Genomic DNA, 23,643 nt, shown 5'->3' with positions numbered 1-23,643 from the left:
CTCACTTTGTAGACCAGGCTGGCCTTGAACTCAGAAATCCGCCTGCCTCTGCCTCCCGAGTGCTGGGATTAAAGGCGTGCGCCACCACGCCCGGCTGCACTTCCACTCTTAATCAGAATGGGAAACACATACTGCTTCATGCTCACATAAATCAATCAGTAAGAAGGCAGTCCTCAGTCAGACATGTGACAATATCCAAGATGTAAGTATACCACAAAGATAATGCTGATAAAAAATGCAGAACTCTACATGGGATTTAAATACATTCTTAAAAGAAGGTTACAGATTGCATTAAAACAGTTATTCAAAGAAATCAAATCTTAAGATAGAAGACTTCCAAGTCAAATATAAGTTCTCTACTCCACGGAGAAGAGCTGTTCAAGAAATTCTTAGATGCCCCGAGTTTAATCCCCAGCAACACAAACAAACAAACAAACAAACAAACAAACCAAACTAGCTCCTGTGATGAACTGGGCTCAATGTCCAAATCTTACTGTCTAGTTCTACAAATTCACACAAGCTGACATGTTCTAAACCATTTACTTATAAAAAACTCACCCATGTCCTAATAACACTGTGCACATTAGTTTTTTCTTAGATCAGGTTACCAATTAATGTAGCTCTTGTCATGAGTATTCTCATAATACTACAAGATACAAGATACAAAATACTACAGGCACAGAACAAAACCTCCCACGTTCCATACGCAGGGGTGAGCAGTACTGACCTGGGCACGTATGTGCAGTCTGACTGCTCACAGTGACATCACCCAGAACCCCAGTGCACAATTTTCACTCCAGGAAGACCATTTCTAACCCACAGTACAAGAACTCAATAGGAAGCCTGGGCCACAAGTCGGAGCTTCATTTTGGATGCAGCCCCACTGTTAGCTAGCAAAGGTGAATCTCTTCATCTAATATGAAGGTGAAAACACTTCAACACAATACAAGTTTGCTGGGAAAAAGAAACACATAAAAGAGCTCAGGGAAAAGGAAGTTTTCAAAAGCAAAAGGACAAGCTAGATCTGTAGCTCGATGTGTTCTAGGTGTCCAGACCACCATCTGGGACAAGAGCACTGTAAAGACTAAAGGCAGCCTGGGCTAGAGGCCCTGTCTCAAAGAGGGAAGGCAAAGGAGGAGGGGGAGAACCTTACTCAGTAACAAGATCACTGAGGCCTTTACATCAACAACACATGAACTTTATCAAACTGGCCCTATCAGCCAGTCTGTTTCGTATTTGTAAAATACAGACACTGGATTAGATGACCCAAGTAGTTTGTCAACTCCAAAGCAAAGCAAATTTATTAATCTATCTAAACCAGTCAGTATCTTAAAAGCCAAGCCTCTCAAAAAACAAACTAACTTTAAAAAAAATTATTTGAACTGGTCTATTAACTAACAGGGTCAATACGCAGAAACAACTGAGATCATGAAAGACTTCAGTCATCACAGATCAGTCATTTGTACATTTAAAAGCTGAGATGAAGCCAACAGACATAAAAATAGACACTTTAAAAGGAAATACAAGAAATAATCTTAGGATGGCAAGATGGCTCAGTGGGTACAGATGCTTGCCACCAAGCCTGACACATAAGTTCAACCCTTGGAAGCCACACTGTGGGAGGAGAGACCTGACCCCTGAAGTTGTCCTCGGATGGCCTATGTGCCACCACCATGCTGCTGCACAAGCAAACCGTGCTTCTGGCTGCTGGAAGGAACCATCCCGAGAACAGAGGCCGAGGAAAAACAATCTTCCTTCTAAAGCCACAGTCCACTCAAGTCCAGACAGTGGTACAGTGGCTTCTGAGAACAGTCACAAGGGGGAAAACCTGCCATGATAACCACAGAAAGAGTGAGGAAGGACAGAAGGACAACCTTGGCAAGCGGAGCCACTTGTGTGGACTAAACATCACACCCAGATTCAAATTTTGAAACTCTTTATTAACTTCCTCCCATTTGGGTAAAACTCATCTTTTATTTTCTAAGAACCTTAATTAATTTCTCTTTTTTCAAAATCCTTGTTTCTGACAAATTCCAAGGCAGAAATATTTTGAAGAGCTCCAAAGATGGGTATGAGAAAACCCACAAATGCTTTAATAAAACTACACATAAAACTACTGTCCTGTCTTCTTTTCCTGAAGCATCCAAAATTTCAAAGAGGGCAAATCCAAAAAGATTTCAAATTCAAACCTGGGAGGAACTATTCCGAGACCAACAACGGAAAGTACTCTTTTAATGCTATGTACTGTGTTTCAATATTCTCAACCAACTCTCAGGGTCAGGTACCTGCACCTGAACAGAACAAGACAAGACACTGGTATCCAGGACACTGACTTACTAAACAATGTTTAAAACTTACCCACAAGGCAACCACACCTAACAGATAATGCCAAAACAGCAGCCTGGCTGAGAGAGTGTGTAAGAGAGCTCCAATGTGTCTAGTAGGAAACAGCTGACAAAGCTGGGACAATGTAAGCCATCTCCTGTTAAATGTAACGATCCTGAGAAGCACACACAGCCTGTGATTACAGGAGCAAGCACCCTGATTCACGCATTAGCTAAAACTACAACACTTACTCTGGCTATAACAATCACCATCTTTCCCAGCCGTAGTCCTAGCTTGTTTAATTATCTGGAACTGTGAATCCTTATCTGAAAAAGAAAAACCAACATCATTGCCTATAACTTCAATAAAATTTCTTTCAGAGCCCAAGAAGTGATCAGACTTCAATTAGTTCAGAAAAATATAATGAGGCATTCAGGATTGACAGGTACAAGTTGAAGAAACTAATAAGTACATTCAATTAGAACCCAGACACCACTTGAAATCTATTAAATATATCATAATTTTTGCAGACTAGAGAATCTAGGTTCAATCTCCACGGCCACACAAACTAATAAAGACTCTCAGGCAGTCAAAAGTTACACAACCATCTGAGTGGAATCCTGAGGTCCATCAAGGCTTTAGCCATATACTGCACATAGCTGGCACACATTTCCATCTTCCCTCATCTTCAGTCCACTCTATGGACTGTGAGCCCACCCTCCCTCATATCTTCAGTTATATTTTTGTTATAACCAAGAAAGGAGGCATGTACTCTACTGTATAATTTGTTTGTATGTTTTTGTAAGATGGGATCTATTATTGCAACAGAGTTGGCCTTGAACTCAGAGAGATCTACCTGCCTCTGCCTTCCCACCATCCTGGCCACTATACAAAATGTTCCAGGATCTTTACTCCCAGTTAACATAAACCCAGTTCATTTTCAAATCACATCTCTGCTTTACTGTGTTAATTCTTTAAGCTTAAGGAACTCAAGGTCATAAGCCTGTCTATAATATCCAATTTTTTTTTGTTAATTTAAAAAGAAAAATACAAAACTAGGCTAATTTCAATTATAATCTAATATACTTACTCAAAGTAACTGAAGGAATCTTCAAATTTTCATAGAAAAAAGTAGGATTGTACATTTCATTCTAGATAGTGAAAAAACAAAAACAAATTTCAATTAATATTGTTAAGGATTGCACAGTTGGCTGTTTTAAGATTTGAGATAAATAATACCACTATTTAAATAAATAACAATTTGTGATGTTAAACACAATACCATCTACTCTACAAAGGCTCACAATACACTCTCCTGATTTACTAATGAATGAATTTCTTGATAGTATATAATAAACAATGCTACCTCTTCCTCTTTGGTATATCCCAGTTTCCTCAATCTGCAAGATTCCATGTGCTTTGTTAGTGATGATTTGGGCATGCGATGATTGGAATCATAAGGACATATGACGATTTCATCCTGTAAAAATTAACACAAGGGGGAAAAATAGCATTTAAACAACAGCCTAGTACTTCCTCTTCTGTGGGCCTCAATCCAATGTGGGTGTTTGTATTAAAAAAGGGAGGGAGGGAGAGAAGGAAGAAAGGGAGTTCTCTCAATGCATCTTTCTAAAGCCTCTGTCCTCTCTACAGCCCTTCAAAGTTTAGCATTCACTATCTCCACAGCCTCACAAATAGCCATTCCTCACCTCTGCCACAAGTACCTCACTGGCACTAGCCACCAGCAACCTTACTGCCACTGATGCCAAAGAACATGTCATACTTGTTGTCTTAGAGTCCCTAGTCATGGTCTACTATCCAAAGCTGTGCTGTCAGTCTGGTATCTCCTCTCTCTCTCTCTCTCTCTCTCTCTCTCTCTCTNCTCTCTCTCTCTCTCTCTCTCTCTCTCTCTCTCTCTCTGTTGATCATAGGCATATGTGTGTAGGGATCATGTGTCAATGAGCATGTGGAAGCCAGAGACCAATATCAGGGGCCTTTCTCAGTCACTCTACCAGCTAGCTAGCAAATCCCCCACTTCCCCAGCACTGAGGTCAGAGATGTTTTTACTGCTGTTCCTGGTTTACACTGGTTCTGAGGAAATCTCATGCTTCTGAAGTAAGCACTTTTATCAACCGAGTCACCGTCGCAGCCTTTGTTTTGCTTGCTTGTTTAGAGACAGGCTCCTATTATGTAGTCCAGGCTGGCTTTGAATTGATGGCAATCCTAACTCATCCTCTGGAGTGCTGGGATTACAGCCATTCACTGCATCTAGCTCTTGATAAATGGTTCAGTCTTTCTACCTGTCTGGTTCTTCTTTGGTCTCCTGCAGTCTGTACTTCATTAATTCTAATCATTAACCTCTTGTCATTCAACACTACACTTCCCAGCAATACTCTGCCTTCAGCTCTCACTCTGCTTCCGTTTCCTGAATCCATCTCATCAGGCCAATGTTTCTCTCTTAGATCCATACACTAGGAACCACAAGTGGCTCAGTGGGCAAGGCACTCAACAAGAAAGTCTGATGGCCTAAGCTCAACTCCTGGAACCCACACAGGGAAAGAGAGAGAAACAGATTCCACACAAATGCCCTGAACGACCCCCACACCATATACACACAGTTAATTTTCTTTAATCTTTATATTATTATTAAGTACCTTATACTAAAAGTCCAACATGAACAAAAATAAATTCAATATATTCATGGTCTATGTGATGGTTAATCTTGGCTGTCAAGTTAATAAAATCTAGAATCACCTACGAGGTGGGCCTCTGGCTTAGGTCTATGGAGAATCACCTTGACTAGGTTAATTGAGGTTGAAGATTGTGGGTGGAACTATTCCCTAGGCCGGGTTCCTAAACTGTATAATGAGCTGAGCACAAAGACTCATTGCTCTTCTTGGTTGCAGATGTAATGTTACCAACGGCTTCACACTCCTATAGCTTTGACTTCCCTATCATAATAGACTTTACCTTAAACTGTAAGCCTTCTTAGTTTTGTGTCTGTTGCTGTGATAAAACACCTTGCAAAAACAACTTAGAGGAAAGTGTATCTGGCTCATCATTCCAGGCTACAGGCAATTCTGCAGAGAAGTCAGAGTGGCAGAACCTTGGAGTAGCTATTCACATCCAGAATTATGGGCAGACAGAAGGAACACATGCAGTGTTGGTATTCTGCCTTTTTCTTCTAATTCAGTACAGGGCCTAGTCCATTAAATAGTGCTGCATACCTTCAGAGTGAATTTTCCCACCTTAATTAACCCAGTGAATAAATCCCTCCTGGGAGGGAGGGGGGACCCCACAGGCCAACCTAGACTCCCTTCCCAGATGACTCTGCATTGTGTCAAACTGATCATCACACCTTCCTTTCTTACCTTGCTGTGGTTGGGTGTTTTAATCACAACAACACAAAAGCCTCCTAGCACTCAAACTTGCCTTCTCCCATTTCAGTGAAAGGTGCCACCTGCTCAAGAAAAGCCTGCCTCTTCCCTAACCATCCACATCCAAGCAGCCACCTAGTCCTGACATTTTAACTCCTAAGGGTCTTTGAAATCCCAGAGTTCTCTCTAGCCCCAGTGCCACTTGACCAATTCAGAATGTCCTGTTCCTTCTCTGGATTACAACAGCTATCTTACTGCTCCCCATCTCTGCTTCCAGGATGGCTGCTCTCTACTACATTCTACCACACTCTCCACCATGTAGCCATTTTGGAAACCCCAGCTCTCCCATTTACTAACTATAAGACATTGGGTAACATAACTAACTTCTCCTTGAGCTATTTTCTTTTTCTGTAAAAAGAAGCAATGGACCCTTATCTCACAAAGATATCATAAAGATTAAATAAATATAAATATCTGGGTTTATACACAGAAACCATTTGAAGCAGGGCTTGGTACTCTGCACTAAAAACATATTAGTGGGTATTTTATTAAAACACAAATTTAATTTGGATATTCCCTGACTTAAAGTCTGTCTATGCCTCCCCTGTTGCCATTGTTTTTTCATAAAAAGGCAAACAAACAGAAAACAAGATTCTCCAATGTGCCTGACAAGGGTCTTTATAAGGCTCCTTATAACCTATACAGCCGCTACCTGCTACCATTGTACTTCCCATTTAGATCATGTAGCACAGGCGGGCTACACGCAATTCTCCTCCTAATGTTCTAACCATCCTTAAGCACTTGAGGCTCTCTAATCTTATCATCTAAGTCAGGACTTCTAGGTGTGCTGATGCTTTCTCTGTGCTTGACCTAACTCATTCTACTCAGTTGTTGTTGTTGTTATTTTGGTCAGGGCTGGGGAGATGTCTCAGTAAAGGAATCAAAAGGACTGGAGTTCAAATCCTTAGAACCCATGCATCTGCAATTTCAGTGTTCCCACAGAGATAGAAGATAGAAGGGAAAATAGCCAGAAGCTCACAGGCCAGCTAGAATGGTGTATGCAATATCAAGACAACAAGAGACCAGAAACAAGGTAAAAGTTGAGGACCCATTACCCAGGCTATACCCCCCCCCCCAATCCATACAGGTTTAGGTTTTGGTTTTGTTTTTTTTTTGGGGTTTTTTCGAGACAGGGTTTCTCTGTGTAGCCGTGGCTGTCCTGGAACTCACTTTGTAGACCAGACTGGCCTCGAACTCAGAAATTCACCTGCCTCTGCCTCCCGAGTGCTGGGATTAAAGGCGTGCACCACCACGCCCGGCTCCATACAGGTTTTTAAAGGCTTATTCATTTAGGTATTTTATGTATATGAGTGTTCTTCCTGTATACCTGCACACCAGAAGAGGGCATCAAATCCCATAGGGTTTGATGAGCCATCATGTGGTTGCTGGGATTGAACTCAGGACCTCTGGAAGAGGAACCAACACTCTTAACCGCTGAGCCATCTCTCTAGCCTAGCCCCACGCAGATTTTAAAGAATATACTTTTCTAGATGCTTTTTCTGACCCATCATAGTATAATAACCAGTACTACAAAAATTTCAACTCTACCCATTACAGACTTTGCCACACAATAACAGCTGTCATTTCTTTACCCCCACCCCCTGTTCCCATGACAAACTCTACAAGTGCACAGACGGTCGGTCACTGCTATCTTCTAAGCACTATTGCAGAAACATGGAAATTGATTAATTATCTGGACTAGCCTCGAAACTATCAAAGTCTTTTACCAGATTTTTTTTAAGCCAGTTACAACAGTGAGTACCAGATAATCATGTACTTCACGGTTTACTGTCTAATCTGGGAGTTTTACAATGGACTTTTATATAGCGATTAAGCACAATACACCTCAGAAATCAGAAGGCCTGCAAGTCCCAGTTGCCAATCCCACTGCGATGTTTTTGTTTCTTCATTTGTAAAATGCTGCCAATTATTCTAGCCTCCTTGGGATATGAATTTTAAATGAAGTAATGCAGTGCAATATAGAACAGGTTAAGTGTTAATTTCACGATGCTGACTGATATCTCGATAATAAATGAAGGAGTGGTGGGGCCCTCCATTCTCAATGGTCTGGAAATTTCATAAAATTATCAATTCATACCTCAAACTTTTTCAGTTGTCCCCCAAATCCATCTTTACAGCTTCGTTACTAGGCTTTAAGCCATGAACTATATTGGTTAATTCACAACTCCAAATATACTTGTAAAGGTACAATGAAGGGTTTTCTTTTCTTTCCAATTTCCACTTCAATTTTAGGACAATGGTGATTAGCTTGTACGTAAATTGCATATATCTTAAATATTTCCATCGACGTATGACTTAAACCTTGTTACTGCATCATAGTAAATAAAGAGGGTATAAGAAATCACTGCGCAACGCGAATTCCCTCTATCCTGCACCTATTAAATAAAAGTCAGGATAATTCACTCTAATACACTCCTTAGGGGTCAGCTGCTAGCTACCATTCCTTGGTGGCGCCCTTTAATCGTCCCACAATCCGTCCTGTCCGAGTGGGAAGCGTCCGGGTTTAAGATAGAGAAAAGTGAACACTGAATCTAACGCAATGCAGAATCCTTATGTCATGACGAAGCAAATCGCCAACCTCAGCAGCAGCGCCCCCGGGATATGCACCCGACGAGCCCTGTCCTCCCCTGCATCGCACCGGGATGGAGAGACCTGGGCTCCACCGGCGCCTTTCCCACGGCGAGAAGTCAGCGGCCCGGGAAGGGCCAGGCAACCTCGCCCCTCACCTCGGCCTCCGCCTCGTCCCCGGGGTCCAGCTGATCCAGGCTCCATCCCAGGGACGCCGTCACCTCCTCCAGCGTCCGGCAGCAGCTCTCCACAAACTCGCTCAGCTCCTCCTGGAGCCGACGCCGCTCTTCCAGAGGAGGAGGCTCGGCCTCCATGATGGCAGCTCACCTCAGGCAGGAATAGGCGGAACTGCAGGGCGCGCACGGGCTTCTGGGCGCGCACGGGCTTCTGGGAACCGTGGGCGGGGCCCCAGGATGGCGCCAGCCTATCGGGAAGAGCCGGCGGGCAGGGCGGAGGCGGTAGTTTTGAAATGTGTTTTCCACGCTCTTCTGGGTTTAGTTTTCATGGCAGGTTAGAACTTGCGTCCTAGCTTTGAGCATCATTCCGCCGCTCCTTCGATGTTTTTAGGAGAAATTATTTATATCGGCAGGAAAGTTTAAAGAACAACACAAAAAGTGTCAGTGTAGCCTTTCTCCAGCTCATCAGCGTTTTCACTCTTACAATTACTTCTAGATTCTTTATCCAAAATGTTATCATGCACATCCTCAGAACATTTTCCTACATAATCACAATGCATGATCAAACAGAAAATTCCTGAAACAGCTCTTCAAATTCTTCTTAAAGCAATTATGTTTTAACCAATTGGCTATGATTGGTTATTATTTCTTAATTTAGAACAGGACTGGTTAAGAGCATTGACTGCTCTTCCAGAGGTGTCCTGAGTTCAGTTCCCAGGAACCACAAGGTGGCTCACAACCATCTATAATGGGATCTGATGCCCTCTTATGGTGTGTCTGAAGACAGTTACAGTGTACTCCTATACATTAGATAAATAGATAGATCTTTAAGGAAGAAAGAAAGAAAGAAAGAAAGAAAGAAAGAAAGAAAGAAAGAAAGAAAGAAAGAGAAAGAGCCAGGAAAAAAGAAAGAAAGAAAGAGCAAGAGCCAGGCTATGGTGGCACACACCTTTAATCCCAGCACTTGGAAGGCAGAGGGAGGCAGATTTCTGAGTTCAAGGCCAGCCTGGTCTAAAGTGAGTTCCAGGACAGCCAGGGCTATACAGAGAAACCCTGTTTCGAAAGCAGAGAGAGAGAGAGAGAGAGAGAGAGAGAGAGAGAGAGAGAGAGAGAGAGAAAACAGCCTCCTCTCTTCTCCCTCTCCCTCCATTTACTTTCTCCTCTTTAAGAGAGTCTTACTATCTAGCCCTGACTCTCTCACCTGGCACTCAGTTTGGAGACCAGGCCAAAGATGTGCCTGCTTCTGCTTCCTTAGCACTGGGATTAAAGCCTTGCACCAGCAGCCTGGGCTCTCTCCTTCTTTTAAAATTGAGTTATTTGGCTTTGTGAAGGACTTAGGACTTAGGCCAGTTGTCTTGTAGCATATTCTTTCTTCTGGATTTATCAATTCTCCGGGCCACTCCTGCCACCCTTTCATAGTTAAATTAAGTTTTGACAAGCTTTCCTTCATACTCCAGGAATTAGACATTCTTCACAGTTGGATGGTTTCAGAACTGGGGGAAGAACTTTTTAAGTTCTCCGCTTGAAGACATAGGCATCGCTAGCCAAACTTCAAAGAGCTGCCTGCAGTTCTGGGTTCTATCCACAGGGGGAGCAGTTCTGGCTCCACGGACCTCAGTCAATGAGGGGGGGGGGGGGGACTGTGTGTTATAAACACTATTGCTCCATAAAATCTGTTCCATGTTCCTTGAGAAATCACATTAAAGAAAGGCACAGCCACTGTGCTGGGGTATCTAAGAGACCAAATTCCTGTCTGAGTTACATTTGGCTTCTCCTCCTGAGAGTGGTGGTCCTGAACTTCCAGTGGCTATATTAGAAATCACTAGGTGGTCATTGGCCACACTGTATTCACTGAGACTAAATGTTAGCTCAGTGACAGTTTAACAGTTTGTAAAGCATCCTGTACATTTATAATGGTGTTAACAACATAGAATACTGTAACTCTCAGGTAGTAGTCATACATGCTGTCTTGAATATTTTTCATGTAAAAAGTGCATTTTATGATATTTTGCATATATTTTGATATATGTCTGTGTACCACATGGATGCCTGTTGCCAGAGTAGCAGTTAGCTATGCAGTCATTTTTCTAAAAGGGGAATTTGATATAGATAAGCTCAATTCAATAAAAACCAAATATAAACATTTTTGTTTATAATAAAATTATCGAAAGCAGGTTTATGAGCCATCCTGGAACTCGCCATGTGGTTGTGTCAAGTAACCAATTTAATAACAAGTGTGTCAAAAGCAGAGACCTTATGGATGATCACGGCGTGCTTATCTAAAGAAAGGTCATTGCTAATAAAGACACATGCTACATGTTCATAATAAAAATTACATGAAAAAACCACTATCGTCACAGGAATACCCAGAGGCCCATCTCAGGCGATTCTAGATTTTGTCAGCTTCACAGTTAACACTAACCAACATAGTATAGTGTTCTGGTCACATCTCCATTTTGTTCCTTATTTCACTGTAGAATTAGGTGGGGGTGAGGGTGGGGGGAGGGGGAGGGGAAATGAATTTAAGTTTTAAAATTGAGCATTATTATTTTATTATCATAATAGTTCCTGTTACTATCCAAATTTGTCTGAATTTTGGCCAGTGGAAGTCATCTTCTTCTATCCCCCATGTCTTTGACACAGCTCTTTTATTATAGTGTCATGTGCTTTGCTTTATACACAAGTGTATCTCTTCCCTTGTACGACTCCACATTTAATCCCCCTGTATTGTTTTGATCCCCAGAACTGAATCACATTTGCCTCCATGTCAGATCTTTGCTTCCCTCCCCACGTCGTTTACCACCAGTGGAAGAAATAGAAAGGGAAATTTTGGCTACCAATCATTTCCAATGGCAGATGGCATAGTTCCCACCTTTTAATTTAAAGGAAGAAGAAGAAGAAGAAGAAGAAGAAGAAGAAGAAGAAGAAGAAGAAGAAGAAGAAGAAGAAGAAGAAGAAAAAGAAGAAGAAACTTTAGTCACTAACCGATAAGAAATGACTATTATGAAGAAAACATGGCAGCAGTCAAAAGACAGCCAGGGTTGAGTTCTAGAGCCATTAGTCACACTCCTCTCATGCTGTCCTTTTTATCTTAGTTTCATAGCCAAGTGGTAGGTGTTAGATTACAGACCAGCTAACTGTGTCCCTTCCCCGCCCCTTCCCAAGAATTCCCAGAATTCTGGCTGCAGCTGATAAATGCCTGCTGTGGAGGTTAGAGCACACAGCAGATGAGCTGGAAGCAAGCCAACCTAACCCCCTCCCATGCCCATATCTGCAAGGTAAATTTATGGTTCTACCCAGTACCTGGCTCCTTGGCATGTAAGCCAAGCAGATTAAATAATACGAAGTAGAATTTCATGCCAACTCTCCCAAACTAAAAGTCAGAGAGTCTCCTTTATTTGAGGAATTTCCATGGAGGTCTGTATTGTCTGCTCCAGTTCTCCCTCCCTGTCCACGATTTCATGAGGGAGATCTTTTCTACTCTTCCACTTTAAAGCTTTCTTTCCTAATGCTGTCCTACCCCAAAGCCTGATCATGGTCCCTAGTGGTTGTGAGGTTTTCTCTCTAATAAACCACATTATGGAAAGAAATGGGTCTTGGCTTCCTTATTTATCAACCCCACAGCTTCTTCCCTTTTTCTGTTGCTTGTACCAACAGGGAAACTGTGAGAACAACTTTGGAGATGCCAAGATGATTGTTGTTAGATTTCTGTTTCTATGGCTGCCCGGTGTGTGTGAAAGAAGTCAAAACTCAGCCCAGGTCAAGCATGAGCTGTGTCTCAGACAGCCCTGTGGTTTTTGGTTTTGTTTTCTTTTGTTTTGTTTAAAAAAAAAAAAACTTTAGAATGTATTATCAATGTGTGCTGGTTAGCTTTTGTCAACTTGACGTGAAGAGTCACCTGGGAAGAGGGAATCTCAGCTGAGGATTTGATTCTGTCCGGTTAGCTTGTAAGCTTGGCTGTGAGGCATTTCCTCAATTAATGATTGGTGCCAGGAGTGCCACACCTGGGCAGAAAGTCCAAGATTATAAAAGCAAACAAGCTATCGTAGTGACCCTCCATGGTTCCTGCTTGAGCTCGCGCCTATGGGATGTAGTAAGTCGTTTCCTCTCCGGGTTGGTTTTGGTCAGTGCCACAGCATGGGTGTGGAGGCCATAGGACAATTCTGTGGACTCAGGTCTCTCCTCCCACTTTATATGGCTTTCAGGGATCAAACTCTAGGCTTCAAGCTTGCACCGCAGAGCACTCTTATGCTCTGGGGCATCTTGCCAGCCCAACAGTCGCATCTCATCTCAGAGTTTAGTGACAGCTTTTATGGAAACCTGGAGAATGTAGGAAAGATTCCCCAGCTAACCCTATGTCTCTGGTTGCTCTTCCAACCCGAGGAACCACTCCACACTAACGTTATGAAACTGCTTCATCAGCTTCCTCCTGTTGCTTATTTCAACAAGAGTTCTGTTCAATTAAATAGATGTAGTTTTAAAAGTTAGTATTATATTATATAAAGTATACTTACTATTCCTGTTGATACTAGAGTCACCCTATGTTTGGTCAATGGAGGCCAGATTAAGATGTGCCCGCATGTGTCTTTGATGTATCCCCAATAGTCTTTCTATGCAGGCTTCTATTATGGGCTGAGGTGGGGGTCTCCCCAACATCTATATTCAAACAGTCACAGCGTGACTTTGTTTGGAGGTAGGGCTATTAAGGAGATGAGATCAAGCAACAGTGTGAAGTTGAGGTCCTTATTTTTTTTTTTTGGTAAGTTTTTATTAAAGACACCTCTCTCACACAACACAAATCGGAGTGAGAGAGAGGCTAGCGTGACTCTGTGCAAGAGTGGCGTGCAAACCCACAAAGCATTCCATCCTTTTTACCACAAAAATAATGGCATGTCCGTGCTCACTGCTGCGCTACTCACAGCAGCTAGGATACAGAAGCAGTCTAGGAATCAACAGATGAATGGGTACCAGGAAAACCTGGTAAATACACATGACGGAATTTTACTCAGCTGCGGCATGTGTAATAAAGGTGCAGCACAGAAGTGGACAGAACTGGAGACCATTACGTTAGACAAAGTAAGCCTGATCCAGAAAGTCAAACACCATGGTTTCCCTCATATGCAGAATTCAGATTCGTGTGTGTGTGTGTGTGTGTGTGTGTGACAAGAGAAAGGATCGAGAGGAGGTATGACCCAAAGGGAGGGAGAGTGATGGAATACATGTGACATAAAAGCAGAAGGGGCCAGACAGTGGTGGCTCATGCCTTTAATCCCAGCACTTGGGAGGCAGAGGCAGGCAGATCTCTGTGAGTTCTGGGCCAGCCTGATCTACAGAGTGAGTTCCAGGAGAGCCAGGAGTATTCCACAGAAACACTCCCCCCCACACACACACCCCGGTCTTGAAAAACAAAACAAAACAACAACAAAGGAGGAGGGAAGGGCTGTTTTGGGGGAAAGGGAACCAGCAAGGGGAGGAGAAGGAGTAAGAGGGACAAATGAGAGTAAAACAAATGCCATGATGAAAAGGATGCTCAGCCGCAAGCTATCATCGGTCTCAGCAGAAGTCAGCTCTGCAGAACCCGAATTGTGGCCTTCCAGCCTCCAGAACTCAGGCGTGATGCATTTGTTAGAGGCAGGAGCTCAGTGCTATGTGATAGAAGCCTGAGGTGATTAAGAATTGAGCTCTTGCCCCTTGGTCTTGCAAACTTTATCTGCCTCAGTACAGGGGAACGCCAGGGCCAAGAAGTGGGAGTGGGTGGGTAGGGGAGTTGGGAGGAGGGTATGGGGGACTTTTGGGATAGCATTTGAAATGTAAATGAAGAAAATACCTAATAAAAATAAAGAAAGAAAAAAAGAAAGAATTGAGCTCTCTCACTCCCCTCCCTTCCTCCCTCCCTCCCCCCACTCCAGTCTCTTCAGTTTTCTTCTTCCTTTTATTTTAGAGTTACAAGGGCTATTTTTATACTATGTTTTTCTAACCTAAGACCTATGGCATGCCATACAGAACTCATTAGTGAATGAAACTAACTTCAAGTCCATCAAATTAGGAGATGGGGACAAAGAAGAGATGGACTGTGAGAGAGAGAGAGAGAGAGAGAGAGAGAGAGAGAGAGAGAGAGAGAGAGAAGTACCACTATGAAGGAAAAATACCCTGTTCATTGAAAATAAAGGTAGCGTTCAATTGGTACCAAAAGCCCCCAATAGCATCCATATATCCGCTCTTGTTCTTGCTGTTCTGCACTTTATTTGCTGTTCTCCATCTTATCTGTCTGTGCAATTCACGCTGATGGATGCAGATTGTTCCTCTGATTGTTTTATGTGTCTCCTGTCCCCACCCAAACTGCAAACTTCTTGTGGACTTGTAAATTTCTAATGAATTCTCACAGTACCTTGCCCAATACCAGACACAACAGGTCTTCCTTAGGCTGGATATAGAAGGTTTGGTCTAAGTAGAGCTACTTAGAAAGACTTGAAAATTTTTAGGGAGCGGAGCCTAGAGGAAGTAGACCACGAGGAGCAAGTCTCTTCCTTCCATTTCCCCTCCCATTCCTGCCCACCCTAAGGTATCTATCCCACTGCCATGAGGTTCTGCCTTAAGATGCACCCAGAGGCAGTGGAGGCAAGGATTATGAACTGAAACCATGGGGCAAAATAAATCATTCCTTATTTTTCAGTGTAGAGCCAAGAACTCTTCAATGGATCCTTTCCATAGATTCAAGAACCATTTTGTTTTTCCTTTCGGGTGATAAAATGCAACATTTTTTATTTTGAGGCTATCCACAGTCCTTCTTGCCACAGTCCTATGATACTTTTGGCTGGTGCTTCTGAAACTTACTACCCAGAATAAGACAGAGCAGGGCTTTGGTCACTAGGATGACCTAGTCTCATTAGCTTCTTTCCAAAGAGCTAAGTTGAAAAAACTAAATGTAGAAGACCATCTCTTTTTAAAAACAAAAATCCCAACTAGTATTTTGATGGGCTTTCTTATTAGGTTATTAGTAGATTTAGACCGATTTTATGACATATAAAAATCAGCAATTAAATCTCTTTGTACGCATAAATGCATTATAAATCAAAACACAAGCACTTCCAAGGTCTGAAAGTTTATTGCCAGAACAGCAAACTTCAAAACAACACCTTTTTAAAGCACATGGAAGATGACAAGCCAAATAAACAGAACACCTTGGCTAACAAAAAGCAAAGATTGCTGCTATTGTGGACATAGTCAAAGTAATACCAAACCAAACAAGTGTATTCAAGAATATATGGGTGATACAATCTATGTTCTCAAACTAAAGGAAACTTGAACCAAAATACTTGGGAAGGGGGAGCAGTTTTCTCCTAATGCAGAAAGTGGAACTATTTAGGTGAGAGACAACATAAGTACTAAGCCACCAGTAGTCAGTGTAATTTCTTATATCTCCAGGCACAGAAATTGGACCTTATAAGCCAAGAAAAGTTACAGAGAATTAATCAAAACACGGAAGAAGTAAATTCCAAATTCAATGTGTGCTATCCTTACAAATGACTACCGCTTCTCATTCACTATATGGAAGTACATTAATTGAGCCGAAAGCTACAGAGCTAAATGAGCCTTTACTACTGGGGTTTTATTGCAGCTACGTTTTGAGCATAGAAAGTTCTACAGCTATACTGCAAGCACCAGGTTTTCTTTGTTAAGATAAAGTAGACATTCATACAAATGATCCTAAGGTACGGCCACTACTTCTGACCACTAGTAACCCCCAATGGAGCTACTGCTGAATGAATAGGAATAGGAGTAAGAAGAATTGCCCGTAGCATCAAAGCTTCCTCTCCGAGACCCGCTGCGAGAGCCAGAGCGGGAGCCCGAGCGAGATCCGGACCTTGAACCAGAGCGGGAGCCTGGGGCTGACATGTTATAAGGGCTAGGCAAACCCTTCGAGGACACGGAGGCGGCTTCCAGAAGGCGCAGCCCAGTGATGTCTTCCACCATAGAGCGATTCATGGCATCCTTGTAGGAGATTTTTAACTTGGTTTTGGGGCAGGTGAGGATTTTGGCATAGCTGCTGATGTCCTGCAACCTCTGAGCTGCACGGCCATCGATGAAACCTTTGCGGATTGCTTCTTCGGTGCTGATCCTCCCATGCACTTCCGGGTCAACAAGGCCTCCGGTGAGGAACTGGAACTCCAGGAAGCGCTGGCCTGCCTCGTAGGGAAGCCATTTCTCTTTCACTGCCTCTGCTGCTGACATCTTCTTCTTTCCTTTTACCCCTTCAAAGCCGATGAAGGCCTTCTGGGCAGGCTTCAGCCTGGTGGCCATGTCTTGGTCAATGAGACCCTGGTTGACTGCATCTTGAAGGGAGAGCTTCTGACCAGTGGTAGGGTGAATGATGCCACCAGTGCAGGCCTGAGCCTCCAGAAGCCTCTGACCGGTGATGCTATCCACAATGCCCCGCTCTATACCTTCTGCGATCGAGATTTTCTCCAGGTTCTCTGTGTCAAAGATGGCTGCAATGGGGCTCGACTCCTCCAGAGGGTCTGACAGAGAGCTGCTTCGGATGGTTAGATTTCTGACACTGGATATGGTGGAAATCTTACTCACGGAGTCGTGTCGGGAGCTGCTAAAAACATCATCGTTGACACTCCCACCCAAGCCGCTGCTGTTGCCGACGCCGTTTTTCAAGGAGATCATGTCAGCAAACTGTGTAAGGCTAAGGCTGCCTGATCTGTATTGATCAAAAAACTTCCTGTCAACGAGGCCCTTGTCAATAGCATCTTGAATGTCATACTGACTGCCGGTCTTCCTGTCCACTAGGACCACCCTGGTGGAGCCGTCTGAGCCTGTGATGGTTATTTCTTCCCATTCGCACTCCTGTTCACATAGCTCCTTGAAGGTGTCATAATCAATGAGACCTTTCTTGTAGGCCTCCTGAACAGACATCTCCTTATTGGTTTCCGGGTCAACTATGACCACCCGCCGCTTTCTGAGCGTGTTCTTCTGCGAAGTCTGCACTTGTTTCTTCTTCTCTTTCAGAGGTAGCAGGCAGAGCCCTGTTTCCTCATCTTTGATGCATCTCTCTTTCAGTTGCAGATAGGTGAGGTTTTCTTCAGTGTTTGGATCGAAAAAGCCTTTGGTATCATCACTTGGGTCTGAGAGGATTTCGCTAAGCTCCTCATTGAAATAACCCCTCTTATATGCCATGTCAACCGGTAACCGATGGCTCTCCTTCGGGTCGATGATGCCGCCGGTTGCGATCTGTGCCTCCAGCAAGCGAATGCCATGGCCCTTTTCGATGAGCTCCTTGTTCATTGCTTGGAATAAAGAAATGATGTTTCCGGTCTCAGGATCGTTGTAGCCAGTGACGGCTCGTTCCGCAGACAGAAGCTTCTCTTTGAACTCAATGCCTACCAGACCTCTCTTGTAGGCTTCCTCCACAGGTAGCCTTAAATTGCTGACAGGATCCACGATAAAACCAGTAGCTGCTTGGGCTTCCAGCAACTCCAGAGCGGTACCAGGTCGAACTAAGCCTATTTTCATCGCCTCATAGATACCAAGCTTCTGCTTAGTGGTCTCATTATATATGCCTGCTATGCAGCTTGAACCCTGGAGGAAGTCCTTGATTCTCTCACCAACCTCATCATATGAAATCTGACCAGATTCCAGTTCGTTTACAGTGGATGGTCTTAATATGCCAGAATCAACCAATTCAGTGACAGTCACAGGTTGTCTGATTCCTTGGAAAGACATGCTTCTCTTCTGTACTGACAGCAGGAGCAGACCCGTGTGGGGTTCGATTCTGCACCTTTCTCTCAGTTGCATGTAGCTGACCTTCTTCTTGGTGATTGGATCCACGAAGTTCTTCTGACTATCTCGGGGATCATTCAAGGAGCGATACAAATCTCTATCAATCAGCCCACGGGCCAAGGCGACATCTTTTGGCAAAAAGACACTGTTGACTGGATCAACTACACCCCCTGAAGCAAGCTGGGCTTCCAGCAGGCGCATTCCGGTTTCTCTGTCAATCAAATTCTTCTTGATGGCTTCTGAAACAGAGACCGTCTTGCCCGAAAATGGGTCATCAAAACCAGTGATGGCTTTCTCCGCTGTGTAGATCTGTTGGCGGTCGTCGAAGTCAATGAGATCCCGGGCTATGGCGTTGTCCACAGAGAGCTTCTCATTCCGATGGGGATCGATGATACCACCGGTGGCTGCCTGGGCCTCCAGAAGCATGACTGTGGATTCTGGGGTGATGAATTTCTTTCTCTTGGCCTCCACCAAAGAGTACTTTTCCTTGGGAGAAGCGGAAGCCCCGGCGATGGCCCCTGCGCCGCGCAGGAAAGGCTGGATCTCTGAAGCCACCTCCTCCACTGACTTCTTCCCCTTCAACAGCTTGTCTAGCGTCGTCTTGTCAATCAGCTGGCACTCATAGAGCTGCATTGCTGTCACCTTCTTCCTCAGCCCATCAAATACCAGCTTGGAGGAATCAACGGTCCACTCGTACTCCGTCTGGGTCTCCCGATGGGACCCATAGGGGCGCTGCCTGAGTTTCTCGATCTCCTTCTGAAGCCTGCAGCGTTCAGATTCCAGCTGGGACTGAGTCTCCCTAGAAGAGTCCTCTAGCTTCCTCCTGCATCTCTCTTCGATCCTCTTGATCTCCGCCTGGAGCCTCTCGATCTCACTCCTGAGACTGTTCTTTTCTCGTTCGCTCTTCTCTCTTTCCGACTCTATCTTCCTAATGGTCTCCTCCTTGCGGGAGTACTGAGTTTTCCACTGGTTCAGGTCGTTCTGGATCTGCTGCTTCTCACACTCCAGACGCTGTTTCACCCGGCTTTCTGCCTCCAGCGTTGCTTTGGCACGGTTCAGCTCATCCTCCAGCCGCTGCAGCCTCGCCTTGTCTTGCTCCAGGACTTTGATCTTCACCAGCAGGCTCTCTCTCTCCTGAACAACTTGAGTGCACTGACTCTTTGACTCCTGTATCCTATTAGATGCCTAGAATTCAAAAAAGAAAGAAAGAAATGGGGAAAAAATATTGTTTAGATGCTAACATATGATCAGTGTGATTTAACCTCCTTTCCTACATATGTATTTTAAACATAGTCTCATTTTCCCCTGTCTGCATTTTCCCTGTTAATTTGCTACCTGACACATTACTGGAAAAAATTATGAAAATGTCGGTTGCCAGTTTGGTAAATGGCTTCATACTTACTGTTTTGTGTTCCTTTTCCATAGACAGAATTAGAAGTCGTAGGCCTGCCTTACTTTTAACAGTAATGAAGTTTGAAAAAAAGGAGAGCAGTTTTCTTCCAAGGTACCATCCCTGCTGTACCTACATTTCACCTGGTACACTGTACTGACACATTTAACAAAGCAATACAAATATACAAACACACACACACACAGCCCAGCCCCACACAAATATTGTCTATAGAAGTCAAATATATTAGAAGTCATTTTTAAATTAGGGCTTGTTAGAAGACATCAAACAGAAAGAGACGTTAGGCTCATAATCAAAAGACAACAGGGTAATGCATGCAGAAAAGACATCTAAGTGAGGTGGAAATTTAAAAATTTTGTAAGAAATAATCAATTTCACTGAGGAAAAAATTGAATTAAAGATGACGTCCAGTCAGACCACTAGATAAGAAGAACCACCTTGTATTTTACAACGTTAAAATGTTGGTGCTGGGAACGGAACCCAGGACCTTATGCAAGCTAAGTGCGTGATCTTGCACTCACTGGAAACCCCAGGCAAGAGCAGAACATTGTGGGAAGTCTCTTAGATGTTTTTCTCATGCTAAGGTTTTTGAAGTAGAGTCAAGCACAGGTTTCCAACAGAATGGCATTCAATGCACTGAAGAGTGAATGGTATGGGAATGAATTTAAAGCCATAGTATAGATCTGAGTAGTAAGTTTATGAGCAGTAAAAAAAAAGAGAGAGAAATTAGACATTCTGGAAGCAGCAAGACAACAGTTGAGATTAGATCTGGGGTCAGTTACGGGAGAAACAGTGAAGCTTTGATCAAATATTTGTGAATACCTCTAAAGCCTGCTTTTGGAATTTCTCAATTTCCTGTCTCAAATTTTCCCTCTCTCTCTGTAAATCATTAATCAGCCCCTGCAGCTCCAGGGTTCGATTGTTGCTGATCTGCAGTTGGCTCCTTAGCTCGGAGATGGTTGAGTTTTTATCGCTGTCCGCTTCACTCCGGCCCCTCCGCAGGTCGTCGTACTCCAGCCTCAGGTTCCTCAGCTCTTCCTCCAGCATCAAGTGCTCCTTGGTCAGGTTCTCCGTGAGCGACTGTAACCTCTCGATCTCTATTTTACTCTCATTGAGGCTCCTGCTTTTGTCTTCTATGGCCTTCTGGAAATGCTCATTCCTCAAGTGAGCCTGCTTGACATTCTCCTGTTCCTGGACCAGTTGCCGCCGAAGAGCCTCGACATCCAAGGAGAGCCTCCTCAGCTCCTCCTGGGTCCTCTGCTTCTCCCTCACATGGCCATCCAGCACATCCCTCTGCTGCCTGAGGTCATCCTCGCTCCTCTTCTTAACAATGGATGCCTGCTCCAGCTGCTGGGTCAGGTTGGTGATTTTGACGGCTTGCTCTTTCAAAGACCTCCTCATGGCCTCTAGCTCCTCCTCCAGCATCTTCCTCTTGGAGGACTCGTCGGAGGCTGTTCTCTTTAGCCTACTCAGCTCCTCTTCTGCTTTCTGCTTCTGCAGCTGCAGATCCTTCAGGGAGCTCTGGATCCTCGTGATGTCCTGATCCTTCACCGTCCTCTCCTGGGATACCCTCTCATAGTCAATCCGTAGGCGCGTTAACTCCTGTTCCTGAACCTTCAGTTTGCTCATGGCCTCCGTGGCGCTGTTGTTGGCTTTCTGCAGGTCATACTGGACTCTCTGCAACTTGGAATTTTTGTCCTCCAGGCACTTCCTCTCATTGGTTTCTTTGTCTACAAGGTGTTTGAGCCTTTCGATCTCCTTGTTCTTATCCTGGATGGTCTTGGCAGCATCATCGAGGGACTGCTTGTACCTCATGCTCTCTTCAGTTCGCATCTGAGTGACCTGTCGGAGCTCGATCTCCAACTGCTGTTTCCTCTGAGACATCTCTGAGCCAGTGGCCTTCTGCTGCTGGGCGTTCTCTTCGACCCTCCTGAGGTTCTCGGTGGTCTGGGCTAGAGTGTTCTTCAGCCTCTTGACCTCCTCACACAAGCTCCTGTTTTCTCGGGTGAGATTGTCTATCTGTGCTCGGTAGCCACTGGTGTCCTCTTCCTTTTGCATGGTCAGCTGGTGGATCGTGGTCTTGGTGATGTTGATCTCCGTCTCGAACTGGTTTTTTAAGCTAATGATCTCCTCATCGTAACTGTTTCTTACCTTACTCAGTTCATTTTCGTATTCCCAGCGCCGCTTGGCCTCCTCCTGATACTCAGCTTTGAGTCTTTCGATCTCTTTGTTCTTGTCCTGGATGGTCTTGGCAGCCTCCTCCAGGGACTGCTTGTGCCTGGCGTTGTCCTCTGAGCGCTGCTGGATGATCTGCTTTAGTTCAATCTCCAGGTGCTGCTTCTTCTGCATGATTTCCGAGCCACAGGCTTTCTGCTGCAGGGCGTTCTCCTCAGCTCGCCTTCGCTGCTCCGTGGCCTGCAAGATGCTGTCATTGAGCCTGACTATCTCATCCTTAAGATCTCGGTTCTCCCGGGAGAGTCTGTCCAGCTGGTTTCTGAGATTCTTGGAATCGTCTTCCTTCTGCATGGATATCTCCTTGATGGTGGTCTTGGTGATGTTAATCTCTGTTTCATACTTGTTCCTTAAATTACTCATCTCCTCATTATAGTGGTTTCTTACCTTTGCCAGCTCATTTTCATATTCTCTCTTCCGGGCGCCCTCTTCCTGCAGCAGAACCCTCAACCTCTCTATCTCGTACTCCTTCTCCTTGATGGCTTTCTCAGACTCCAGCTTCTGCCAGCCAAGGTTCTCCTTCTCACACTGCCTTGCCTTCTGCAGCTGATCATAGTCATTCTTCTGTTGGTCGAACCTGTCCTCCACGGTCTTTCTCCGGCGCTTCTCGTCTTCGATCTCATAGGTCAGCCGGGTGATCTTCTCATTGAGTTCCTTGATCTGACCGTAGCACTTGTCTAGGTTTTGCTTGGCTGACTTTCCATCCAGCTCAGCTTGTCTCTTGAGCTCCTCCAGGCTCACAAGCTTTGCCTTGAACTGGGAACACTCTGCCTGGTATTTCTGCAGGTTCTGATCTAGGAACTTATTCTTATTGCAATTTTCCGAGTTGGCATCCCGGGCCAGTCTTAGCTCCTCTTCCAAAACTTCAATCTTGGTGTTTTTCAGCTGTGGATATAAAAATCAGAAATCATGTTGAAAAGAAGGCACTTTGGACCACAAGGAAGAAACAACACCTTTTCTCTTCAGAGCCATATGTATTTTACACACACATACACACAACTGGTATCAGATAAAACTACCAGAAAACAATCGAAGGCCCTCTATGCCTCCTACAATGCTTCCATTGGCTGTTCACAGGATTGTAGGGAATGATACATCAACTTTGAACTCCAGTCTCCTCATTTTTTTTTAAAATGAAATAACTTTCTCCATGATCAAAAGCTTGTGATTAACTATGCATGGTAGCACATCCTGTAATCCTACACTTTAGAGGCAGAGACGAGAAGATTGTCAATCTGAGGCCAGCCTAGTTTTTGTTTTGTTTCATTTTATTTTGTTTGGTCTCATAAAGCAAAACCAAAAAGCTTTTGATTTGATCCATCCATCATATGGCATGCATTCAATGGTATAGAGCAAATATCCATATGAATTCAGCTCTACTCTCACTAAGGGAGAATATATTGAATAATTATTTGGCATTAAAGATTAAAATCCAGCTAGTCTATAAGTCGATCTGAAATTTTATATAAATAAAGAAATTTTCATATAAATAAAGCACTAAATGAAACCATAAGGCTTTGACAAAGTAATCACAATTCGGCAAATGCTACCTAAGTCCACTTGGAGCAGCCACTCAAGAGCACACACAGTGCTGAGCCCACACTCAAACTGCATCAAACCAACCACTGCAATTTGACCAAACTGTATTATAATGAAGCAGAGTTGACAAGGTTCTATGCCATTTCTT

At 44.0% G+C, this 23,643-nt stretch overlaps 2 protein-coding genes across 4 annotated transcripts in view; both read right to left on the bottom strand.

The window, feature by feature from the left end:
- The window catches only part of Snrnp48 (small nuclear ribonucleoprotein U11/U12 subunit 48), a 23,266-nt gene extending 14,576 nt beyond the window's left edge, over positions 1-8,690 (bottom strand). The window contains exons 1-4 of the mRNA XM_029468601.1: positions 8,510-8,690; positions 3,692-3,805; positions 3,416-3,476; positions 2,577-2,651 (exon numbers count right to left, since the gene is read on the bottom strand). Of these exons, the coding sequence (XP_029324461.1) occupies positions 2,577-2,651; positions 3,416-3,476; positions 3,692-3,805; positions 8,510-8,665 (406 nt within the window). The 5' untranslated portion in view covers positions 8,666-8,690. The remainder of the gene's footprint in view (positions 1-2,576; positions 2,652-3,415; positions 3,477-3,691; positions 3,806-8,509) is intronic.
- A 6,923-nt stretch (positions 8,691-15,613) lies between these two features.
- Dsp (desmoplakin) overlaps positions 15,614-23,643 on the bottom strand; it is a 45,651-nt gene continuing 37,621 nt past the window's right edge. Inside the window, exons 23-24 of one of the 3 annotated variants that reach the window (XM_021180003.2) lie at positions 20,547-22,841; positions 15,614-19,498 (exon numbers count right to left, since the gene is read on the bottom strand). In XM_021180003.2, coding sequence (XP_021035662.1) covers positions 16,262-19,498; positions 20,547-22,841 — 5,532 coding nt within the window. In that variant the 3' untranslated portion in view covers positions 15,614-16,261. The remainder of the gene's footprint in view (positions 19,499-20,546; positions 22,842-23,643) is intronic. The other 2 variants (XM_029468338.1, XM_029468339.1) reach the window with 2 other exon arrangements.

Source organism: Mus caroli, chromosome 13, assembly GCF_900094665.2.
Source record: "Mus caroli chromosome 13, CAROLI_EIJ_v1.1, whole genome shotgun sequence".
Classification (NCBI taxonomy): Eukaryota; Metazoa; Chordata; class Mammalia; order Rodentia; family Muridae; genus Mus; species Mus caroli.
This window is presented reverse-complemented; position numbering and strand designations above follow the sequence as displayed.